Here is a 12066-nt window from a genome sequence, read left to right as displayed (position 1 = left end):
ATATTGGAGGTCATATTACGTCTGTTTTGAATTGTAGTGTTTCGTTTCAAAACATTTTGTTCGTTCTGAAAAAAGGTACGGGAAACTGTAAATATTAAACATACAATTACATTGAAATGTAAAAAAAGAGCTTTGAGTTTTAGTATATTATTCTGCATTATTCCAGTGTTCAATTGCATGTAAGTTATTGCTGAGAATTCAGACTTTTCAAAACTGAAAAGAGTTGTTGCGCAAATTTGCGCACTTAAAGGATTTTGGTTTTTAATTACAATGGCGCTATAAATTGGCTATCACACTTTATTTGAGATATGGGTACAGAATTCAAGTCGATTAGATTTGATGCCTTACTGATGCATGTTAAGCAATCAGTTGGTTACTCCCCATTATCTGATGATGATTTATCATCTATTAAGGCGACACTTAGGACTTTCAGTCACAAACTTGAAGTGAAGTGGAAGACTGCATCAAGACATCGCGAAAGTTTTCTGCAAAATAATTCTTCCTGGCTTGAAGGAAGTCTTTAATTTTCTGACCTCATGACATTGCAGCCTAGTACATCCTAAGGTCATGTTGGAAGGCCACACAAATTCTTCAGTGATTCCAGCCGAAAGTCAAAGAAACGTAGAGTTAAGAGTCTGATTGAAGAAACAAACCATGAGGAACTGTCGTTGGTCATTTAACTAAAACTTAGACAGGAAGGAAAGAGGGATTCTGCTTCAATTGTGAGTGAACTTTCAAGTGCCTTTCCCCAGAGAGGAACTAAGATGAAGAAGTCTCGTCTTGTATTATTCTTATTGGCGAGCTTTCGGAGGAAGCATAAGAGACCAGAAACAAGTACCTCAGGTAATACAGGGAATTCTTTACGAGGAATACATCAGGAACTAACACAAATATCGATCTGCTACACAGACTTCTCATTATCTCTGAGTCAGTCATTGGAAGTTACCGTACCAATTTCCTCCAAAAACAAAACAAAAAAAAAAAAAGTCGTGTCGAAAGAGAGGTAGTTGATTTACTGGAAGAGCCTTCTTTGCACACTTCCAACCAGTGTTGGGTAAGTTACCTGTAAAAATGTAACGCGTTACAAGTTACTTTACTTTGTCTTAAAATGTAACGCGTTAGTAACGCGTTACTTGCACCAAAAAAGTAACTGTTACTTTACTTCGAAAGTAACGCCTTACTATCGCGTTACTTTTAGGTCCGAATATGTGAAGAGAATTATTACTTCAACTTTCCGTACTACTATTACTACCGCTATTATTATTATTATTATTATTATTATTATTATTATTATTATTATTATTATTATTATTATTATTGCACTTCTGAATCGCTTTATGTAAATGCAAGGACAAATTTTTACTTGTTATATGAACATTTTCATATAATGTAACTTTGATAAGCCATACTACGTTACTCGTAGGAATGGGCACGAGCGAGTTCGAACGAGTTTTCTTTGAAACTCGATTTGACTAGAAACATACATTTTTGAGCTTGACCCGAGAACTCGGCTCGAAAAATTTCCTCCAGCTCGACTCGAATTGGAGTTAAGTTTCGAGTCGAGTCGAGCCAAACCGGTGTGAGTTTCGAGTACTCTCTTCAAGTATATTACATAGACAATATAAATATTATCAATGACACTACTACTACTACAACTTTTATTATTATTATTATTATTATTATTATTATTATTATTATTATTATTATTATTATTATTATTATTATTATTATTATTATTATTATTATTATTATTATTATAACAACACTGTATATAAACATGAAAGATAGGCGGTTTGTATTTGAATACTAAAACACTAGTTGATTGCAAACCTCGGTAGTCGTGAAGTCTAGGAGTCAAGGACATTGTTCACGAGATTCTGAATTTGGGTTGAGGGTCTAGGTTGAGTATTCGGGCTCGAGCCAAACACTGTTAAAAGTTATAGGACACTGGCCAAATATCTTCAAAACTGCTCGGCCCGGGTTTAGAATTGTCATCGACTCGAGCAGCTCGGCTCACAGCTCATTCACTATCGACCCGAACCGAGAAATGAGGCGAGCCAACAACTCACCCAACCGACTCGGCTAGAGCCCTCGGCTCAGTTGAGCCGAACCGAGCAGATGCCTCATCCCTACCAAGCCAGCTCGAGCAGATGGTTCACCCCAAGCAAGCCGGGTCGAGCCATCTTCTCAGTTGAGCCGAGCCCAGCTGAGCTTGTTATAAAAAATCTCATGTGGTCTCGCTATCGAGACGAGACGAGATGCGAGCAGTGTCACCTTTCGTGAGCAACACTAAAAGTATTCCATATTACTGCTTAGCTTACATTTCTTATGGCTTTCGCTTTCCAGTGTAATCAGGCCATGATTGCAAGACTAGTTAAAACGAACGAGCCATCTATCAAACTCGACTGGACTCGAAACTCGAAGCGAAAAACTGATTCGGCTCGGACTCGACTCGAGAATATTACCTTTGACTTGACTCGAAACTCGACTTGAATTCGAGTCGAGTCGAGTTTTATCTTGACTCGTGCTCATCCTTATGCGTTAGAAAAAATGGTTGCTTATTATTATTCTGCTAAACTAATAATAACAATGTTGTTATGTAAAATTAAAAATACAGAATATAGAGAAACATTACATAACTAATAAAATGAGAACACATGAACTGGGGGTGAATCAAAACTCGCCAGTAACTCTAAAATCGATACATGCTTTTTAAAACTAGTTTCAAACTCTATAATCAACGGGACTCTAGGATAAGCAAACTGATCTGAAAGAACTCCAATATTACATACCATCAGCAAATTATTTTCTAGTAATAAAGTAGGCCTGCTCATCAGAACAGTTTATTCATATTAACCCCTTACTGTATATCATTAATTATGGCACCCTAGTTGTTGATATTTTCCGCACCCTAGTTGTTGATATCTTAGGAAAAAAGTATTCTTTCAAATGTTCGAACGGTAAAATATTTTCGTTCTCCATCTTCATTAAAACAACACCAATCAAAGTAGAATATACTACCGGTATCATTGCACTCCTAGTTTACTCACTGAATGTATTGATTTGGAGCTGTCAAAATCTACGACAAAATCTTCCAGGTGCTTGCAATCGGTACACGTGATTTCCCTGAGGCTGTCCCCATCTTCCAAAAACAGTAAGTGGCACTACGAACTTATCTGTTTCTCTGTGTGTCGGTCATTGATATACGTAGTTCATGCTCGATTGTTTCATTCTGAGAAATTCACTTACAGGAAAGAAACATTTGTTTCCGAAAAATAATATACATATATTGTAGTTACTCATCCGAAATGTAACGCGAAAAAAGTAACGCAAACTAGGTACGTTACTTAAAAATTTGTAACGCGTTACCGTTACAGTTACTTTGGAAAAAATGTAACGCGTTACTAGGAAACGTTACTTAAAAAGTAACGCGTTACAAGTAACGCGTTACTTGAGTTACGTTACTTCCCAAGACTGCTTCCAACAAACATCGATCTTCATCAGATGACTCATCGGCCAACGAACTCAGCAGTAGCGGTTCAGAGTGATATGTAAAGAATTTATAAGTCAACATAATGTTTGACTGTCTTGTATAGTTTTATAGTTCAAATTATGTTATATGTTGTGTTGTGTTATATTTATATAAAATGGAATATGTGATAAATGAAAACACAGGGAAGAAACAATTAATAAATATTAAACAAAAATGGTGAGAAACAAGAAATCAAAAAATAGTCAGCATACTAAATAATTGTGTTTTTGTTTGTTTATTTGTTTCTTTGTTCTATTTTCAGCCTGTTTTTTTTTTATTCTCAATTATGCGAGTCTACTTTACATGACGAACTTTGTGTTTTTCCTTTTTCTTTTTTAATAAAAATAATAAATTATAAATTAATAAAATAAGAAAGTAAATGGCATGGCTTAAACTAATAAGTTATCATGCCAAAAAAGAAAAAATAGCAGCCTCGCCTCATCCTGTTGAAGTTTCGAAACAAGAAAAAGGAGAGAAAGAAACGAAATAAAAGAAAAAAGTAGCAGAGAGAGAGAGAACAAATTGATAAGAGGCAATTGCGTGTGCCATGAATAAAACTCTACTCCACCCCATTAATGTTTGAAGGCCTATCGCAAGTTTTCTTTCTATCTGTACAGTGTTATAGGGCAAGTATGGCCAATTTCGCATTAAATTTCATATTTACATATACAGGGTGTTTCAAAACACACCGACAACGTTTGGGAGGTGAATCCTGATACCAAGATAAGACAAGAAGTATAGATCAACCTGGGTGCACAAATGCTTCCTATCGGAGTTATAGGCTGCCAAAAACGTGAAACAAATGAACTTTAAGGTCCATGGCTCCAAAACTATGAGGTCTACCGTAGTCGGGTCAAGACTTTACTAAGGAACTAATATGTGCTCTATTCAAAAATACATGTTTCAAAATCCTGCAGTACTTCCGCAACTATTTTTATATGGGGTTGAATTACTGAGTACTTCAGATTATATGCCCGTAAGCAAATGCCTGTTCAAAATTGTACGTAAGGAAATTGTTGCGTGAGTACCTTAGGATTTTGAAACATGTATTTTGGATAGAGCAGATACTAGTTCCTAAGTAAAGTCTTGACCCGAGTACGGTAGGTCCCATAGTTTTGGAGCTATGGACCTTTAAATTTCATTTTTTCATGTTTTCGGCAGCCTATAACTCCGAAAGGAAGCATTTGTGCACCCAGTTGGTTTATAATTTTCCTCTTATTTCGGTGTCAGGAATCACCTCTCAGACGTTGTCGGTGTTGTTTTGAAACACCCTGTATATTACCAAATATATAATTGGCAAATAACAGCAGACTTAAGATTTTGGAGGTAGTACATATTTATCTGGCTAGGTACATATGTTGTTGATTTCTAGTTGTGTTTAGAAATTTAGTAATGTTCCGTCGTAGTACAAAATACAATTGGTTCCAATGTCGCAGTTATATGTCCTTATTTCGCAATAGGGGTGCCTAATTCCGCAGTACTGCCTGTTTGTTACTAATTTCACTATCCTATAGACCTATTTCACATAAGTGTTATTACAAACTGATAGGATCTGAATTATATATGAGAACACACCGATATTTTTAAATCATAGTTACATTTTATTGATCATTATTAAGTAAACACAGAGTTAATCATTTCACATAAATTAGCTAAGCTAAACAAAAATAAAACTACTACTGAAACCAAATTCAAAAACGTTACACATGATTAAATAGGGCCTAGATGCTATAATAAACAATAGAACACCAAGAGAATTGAGTGTTCTATTAAGGCTATAAACAAACCAGGGTTAGGTAAGCATGACATTTCAAGTGAAGGAGAATAAAATTTTCTAAACACGGGAAAGCTAATCATCTTCCTCTCTGCGTCTGAGGCACATGAACTCAGTCTCACAGCTCGTTAAGCCTTGAGAAAGTTCATGGAACCAATCCAAGCAATGAGGACACTGGGTCCATTTCACATTTTCTTTGCCATCTTTGAAATGTTTTCCACTTGACTGGCAGATGTTAGTTTCTCACTTCTGCATTTCTTCAGGTTGGAGCACGCTTAGAAGTAGCTTCTATTCCGGATGTTCCTTGTGGCACTTCTGCTTATTTAGGTCTTTCACCGAATTTGTAAGGCTTCTGAGCAGCTGTCTGTGTATGGCGCATCATGCCCCCTTCCGCCAGTAAAACTCTAAAATGTAATAATAATTTTGATTGGCGACAAGCGTTTACAGCAGTAAGGTTTCCACAACAAAATATTCCACAATGCTATGTGTTAGGTTTGACAACGAATTCCTCCTAGACAACTTGTTACAACGAAGTCTCCTTACCTTTGTTTTCTCGTGTACCGGGGCTACAAATATCAGTACCGAACTTAAGCCTGTACTGAGCTTTATACGATGACTACGGATATTTTGCATATATCATTACATTCCTTGTGATTCTTTCTACATATTTACATACACGTGATATACTATGCTCTAACATCTATGCCACAAATACCTGGTCAATAAGCAATTGTATTTCCTCGTCTCAACGAGCACGAAAAATTCTACTGCATCTAGTTTCTGAGGACATTTCTTCTCATAAAGGAGTACCTGCCATCTATTACCCATGTGGGAAACTACTTTCATAAACCTTTCCCAAGTTCGTAATTCTTCATGTTATGTGGTACTGTAACATTAGGAATACTGCGAAATTAAACATACTTACCTTATTTTCAAAACGGAGCCTACAAAAATAAAGGAAATTTCAGAACTTGTGCTCTTTATGAAAATTACTGCTTAAGACGTGATGCGCTTTTATCTTAAATATCTGTTGCTATTTTTTTAAATAAGTTGTGCTCAATTGTGCAGAATTTACGACGCATACATAATAGCAAAATCTAGCTGTAGTGCAGTCAGAAATCTTATCCAGTACATAGACCATTTCCAGCACTCTAAGCGATCAATACGTTTGGAGCGCCATGGGTGGGATATTGCCGCTCGAGAAGGCTGCCTATACTTGGAGCCTAGCCTATTTGGAAATGTCATCCCAAGAGGGGCGAGTGTTATTAACAATAAATGAGAAGAAGACGCCCCTGCCAGTAAAGCTGCGTTTCAGTATAAAAGGACGTCATTACGGTAGAAAGAATTTTCGATGGGTGAGCACGATCAGGAGAATGGTAGGTTAGCTAAAAGCGTGAAAATATAAATGAACACTAATCATAAAGAGACATTGCGAGTACAATATATACCCAAAGCAAAACATTAGGTCCATAGAACTAAATTTTAGCCCTTGATTCAACAGGGAGTTGCATCAACGGGGGGGTTGTTTTTTTTTATTTTTAACGCTGATCCTTCTTTTTCTCATTTCATTTTGTTTTATCTTTCCTTATTTTTTTATTTCTGGTCTCGAAGGGGAGGGGGGGTCCGGACCCCTCGGAATCCCCCTTGGCTACGTGTTTGGTTCACTGCATCTTCAAGTAGTCCCGTTACGCAACAATACAATGTTCTCTTGCTATTTCTGGTATGCGTTCTGGAAGTCCATTTCTCGAAGCGTGTTGAGCATCTTTTGTGATTTGCACTGAATCTCCGCAAATTCATCACAACGGCAATCTTCAACCGCTGTAAGAGGGCGAAGCCCGCATGAGTCGAATCTGGAGAGTACAGCGCGTGTGGTAGTGGAGATCATGTTGTGCAGTGGCGGATCTAGCACCCCCCCCCCCGTCAGTTTTCTAAGTGATAAAAATTATTTAAGCTATTATTTATATATTTTTGAAGGTTTATAGTAAACATGATATTCCTATCATAGTTTGGACTCTGACTGCCCCCGCCCCCAGTTTCTTCCTTATAGATCCGCCTCTGATGTTGTGCCTTGTAAGAAACTCTCGTGAAAGGAGAGAACAGTGAAGGTGTAGTCTTCATGGAACAGTCAGTTTCTTATGCGCCATAGCTTTGGTCACTTTTTCAGAATGTCCTTCTACAACCGCGCTTAAACTTCCACTTAACAATAGAACTCGCATTGACAGTCTGATCACTGGGGACAAATTGTCGAAGTACAATGCCTTGAACGTAGATGTTGGTTGAACTACGGACCTGCATCGCTTGTTTTTGGTCGTGAAGATGATAGGATCTTATTCGAAGTTTCGTTACCAGTAATGATCCTTGACATGAAGGATGAGCCATCCATGCCATAATGAAGGAGTTCTTGGTAGATTCGAAGCGATGTTTTTTCTGCTCCTGAGCAGTAGCCTAGAAACATATTGGCAATGGAAGCAATGTTGGGGATTGTTCTCCGATGATCTTGATGAACAAGTTACCGAATGGTTTCAATATTATCCAGTGTTGAGTTGATGGAAGGTTTTCTTGATATCTCGTTGTCTTCCAGTGATACTCTTCTAGTTTTGAAGCACGCATGCTACTCAAAACACCTCGTACGAATCATGGAAACATTCCCGTAATCTCACTACATCATGGGCAATGCTTCGGTGACAGATTTAACGAGTTTCACAAAAATGCCACGTTCGCTCTTTGTTCGAGCTTGCTGTTCTTGTTGGAATAGCAAACTGAGTAACACACGTGGTCAGATTAGCAAGAGGTGCACAGTTACTGATGCTCAAAGTCGCCGCCTTGTGCTGCCATCGTTGGTGTGTTACAGAGCTAGCCTTGAATTTTTTTTGGTAGGTACCACCTCGTAGTTGTAGGTGTTCAGTATTCGTATATGTGTAAGAGTTACGAGAAGATATGAATATATAATAATGTGTATTTCTTTTACAGGATTTTTGATGTCTGTTATTTTTGAAACAGAACGTGGAGCCATTCAAGGAGCTCTTGGTAGCTTTTATCCAGTTATATGTTTAAGTGGTATGTTTCACTTTCATTAATTCAAATTTATTAATTTCTTATTACGTAGTTAACTTTTATTAGTTCATCGAAACGGACATGGCACAAGTTTTCAGAAGTAGGGTGAAAAAGGTGTTACCCATATTTTTCTGTCACTTATGACGTGAATTGTCATCGATTCCCAAGTTTCAAAATAATTTTATTTGTATAGTTTACTAAGATTAAAATATTAAATAAACTTTGACGTGAATGAGAAAAAGATGAATAAAAATTCAGTAGCTATGTTGCACACTCAGTATCTTTGTTTGATAATAGAAAACCCTTTTATTCGTCTGTGTCTCTTTCTTAAATAAAAATCTATTCGTACTCAGCCAATCTTGTGAATATTTTGTAATTGATGATCCCCCTTTCTCACTACATCTTTCTTCTATGTATGGATAAAGTTTAGCGATTACTAAATAGAGACGATAGAAAGCATTGTATGTATGAAAATGCTTCGGAAAATATTGTAAAATAATAATAATAAAAAAAATACAAATTGAGCTCAATTGAGTATATTTCCGCAAGCATGCAATCTTGAATTTCTGTAAGGGGTCGCGGTGGCTCAGTGGTAGAGCGTTCACCTCTGGTGCATGAGATCCCAGGTTCAAACCGTGCTCCCGCCAAGTGAACTTTGTAGTGGACAAACACCATGTGCATGGGTTTCCTCGGGGTTATCCCGCTTCCGCCCACTTTCTTCATTCTACCATTTCATTTATTTCTCATCACCGTCTCCTTTAGCCTAGCCGGCATAACCGTGGGGTGTAAAACTCAAAGATTTCATTTCATTTTTTGAATTTTTGTAGCACCAAGAAGACCAAGAAACCTGGGAAACCGATACTGTTTCTTAATACTACATGTTTCACAGATGAACTCGGGAAGTTGGTATTTAGGGTAAAGGAACGTCACATAAGGCATCAAAATAAGGATGATACTAAAGGAAAGGAAGTTATGTATTAATATGGAAGAGTATGACGAGGTCGGGGACTTAATGCAGAGCCTCTGCGGCCCGTTAACTGGGAATCATTTGTTCATCACATCACTACATACTGAATGTTTTTGTTTGGTAGATAAACAGCCTTGCTCTACAGTGTAGAAGATCTACGGAGAAGTAATTGCTAAATAGTATTTATTTTATAGCACTTTCTGTATGCAATATAATTATATGCTTTGTATGTTCTTTCGCTTGGACGTGACTTACACTTTCAAATGAACATCAGAATAAGTTTGACATCATTCTCTAGATAGCATATTTCCCCCTCATAGTGTTGTTCGTATACCTTGGAATTCTTCAATATCGAACTCAGCGACGTAATTATCAGGGAAATGGTCTATAGATTTCTATGGTGTTATGAAAAAAATTTCATGGCAGCAAGTCCTGACTGGATTGTTCTTACACAAAGTTTGTCTAAGAAAAATATAGAAATTCTTATTTAAAAATTCTTTCTATGAAATAAAATGTTTTCTTGCTTCGTCGAGGAAACGTCAGTTGCAATTATCAAATAATAGGATATGGATTTTAAACGTTTTTGAGGAAAGAGAAAAGAAAATATTAAATTATTAGTTTGTTTTAATTCTTGCACATCTTTCACTAATATTAAATTTTAATTCTTTTAGGGGTGATGTGGCCTCTTGCTGGAATGAATGATTTCTGGAGAAATTTAGCTTATTGCCTGCCAATGACTTACCCCGTGGAAGCAATGAGAAACGTACTACTCCGTGGATGGGAAGCACATTGTGATGGAGTGTGGCAAGGATTTTTGGTCTCTTTTGTCTGGCTAGTAGTACATTTCATTGCAAGTATTATTGTTCTCAGAATTAAATTCGGTGTAAACTAATGGCTAACACGCAAATATTATAAACATAGTTTTGATATTAAGAGCCATCTGATAAATATAACAAGGAAAATGGCTTGCAATATATTTTCTGAGCGTCACTATCTTGTGTTTAATAAAGATGTATACTTCAAAAATTTGATTCTTTTTTTTTTATTTGTAACGTCTCGTACTGTATTTATACTTTCTAAGATCTAATTTCCTTACAACTTTCATATTTAGTTTCTTAACTCGCACTTTAACAGGGATAGATTTCTGAACAACGACGCTATATGAGATATACCTACAGTTTAAGGTAACAGTAAGAGTTTAGAATTATATTGTTAAAGTTCAGCATCTCTCTTTCAACACCGAAGCTATAAGAGATGTGAACCTTCAGTTTAAGATGGAATCCGAGTCACCGTTTTAGCTCTCCAACCGGAATTCGAACCCGGGACCACGTGTTCACCAAAGATGTACGCGCTAGCGTCTAGACCAGCGGGAAGGCAGTTTAGGATTATATGTAATTTTCGTAGAACGCAAGAAAGAAAGAAGGTAAGCAAAATCTACTCTGGAGAAGAGAAATGGATTCTCAGTGTAAGCAGTATGAACTAACTTGTCTATAATATTCAGTTATAGTAATACCTGAAAACAAGTTTCGGAGATATAGCGTATAAGATGTAGTACTTAGAAACAATGGATAACAATATAATATATATGTAAAATTTCTCTGAACGTTGATATATTATTTTTATTATTCAATTGTTCGCTTGTTTCTGTTGCACTAGAGAAGAAACACCTCCTCCAGTTCCCTTCCAGGCGGCAACGTACCAAGAACTGACGAAACGTTGCCACGTTGGACCGCAATGGATATACGTTGGAATAAGAAGGATGCTGAACGAACATCTCCAGAAACGATAGATATGCGTCTGCCTACCTCCCTGATAAAATCAAGGCTTCTAGAACCCCATGCTCCACTGGTCTCGATAGCTATTGGAGCAAATATAAATTTATCGAGGAGATTATTGTATTTCCTTTCCTTTTCTGCCTCTCTACGTCTAGCAACTTCTCCAGCATTCACAACGGTCAACGGCAGGCTTGAATGGACGAATGTGTCCGAACACGTAAAATCCCACACTAGAGATTTGCCTCTCATCCAAGGTATTAATGTCATGCCATCAGGTCGTTTACCATCGGAACGACAACAGCCTGACGGTTCACGAATCGAAGGAATTCCTGCCGTCGTGAGGGCTCGCAAAATGATGTCATTAACAGATGAATGTCTGGTGTTTCTGCTTATGCTCTTCATGCATGAGAAGCCATGCAGGCCGCGTTGGGTAACTTGATCCGCGCAAGCTGGACAGCGATGTGGCTCACAAACAGCTGAACCTAGTCTTAAGGCTACTGCGATTCGAAAGGTTTCATTAGACATGTGAAGACCTAATTGGGGAGAAGGTAACGCATTTAACCATGCACCAGCATGGGGAGATGACGCTGCAAGAAGTCTAGCTTTATCCTCTGGAACAGCAACGGATTGTAAAAGAAGTTTATGGAAATGTACTGCTATTGGTGTGTACCAAGATGCCTGAGAACCTCTTTTGCTGATTTCTGGAAGACCCGTATCTGTTATATTTATCCATTTGGTAGAGCCTTCTTCAACTATCCCATCTGGGTCCAGGTGGTAGCCTTGAAGAAGGAGAGCCTCGATTAAACGACGGGATCCGTGGTAGGGCGCTAAAAAGGTAGGAATCGCCATATCAACGGTTCGTCGAATACCAAGGCCTCCTAATCCAACAGGTAAGGATGCTTGCATCCAAGATTCGTCACTCAAGGAGCAGTTCAAAATTGACTCCAAACCCATTTTGAGGATA

The 12066-nt window shown here is 37.6% G+C and overlaps 1 protein-coding gene across 3 annotated transcripts in view; it reads left to right on the top strand.

The window, feature by feature from the left end:
• LOC145665805 (ABC transporter G family member 20-like) overlaps window positions 1-10346 on the top strand; it is a 116707-nt gene extending 106361 nt beyond the window's left edge. For all 3 annotated transcript variants that reach the window (XM_081732918.1, XM_081732919.1, XM_081732917.1), the window contains 2 exons: window positions 8277-8363; window positions 9999-10346. In XM_081732918.1, the coding sequence (XP_081589044.1) occupies window positions 8277-8363; window positions 9999-10219 (308 nt within the window). In that variant the 3' untranslated portion in view covers window positions 10220-10346. The remainder of the gene's footprint in view (window positions 1-8276; window positions 8364-9998) is intronic.
• Window positions 10347-12066: the final 1720 nt, after the last annotated feature.

The sequence above is a fragment of the Thermobia domestica genome, chromosome 12 (assembly GCF_964235325.1).
Source record: "Thermobia domestica chromosome 12, izTheDome1.hap1.1, whole genome shotgun sequence".
Taxonomy (NCBI): Eukaryota; Metazoa; Arthropoda; class Insecta; order Zygentoma; family Lepismatidae; genus Thermobia; species Thermobia domestica.
This window is presented reverse-complemented; position numbering and strand designations above follow the sequence as displayed.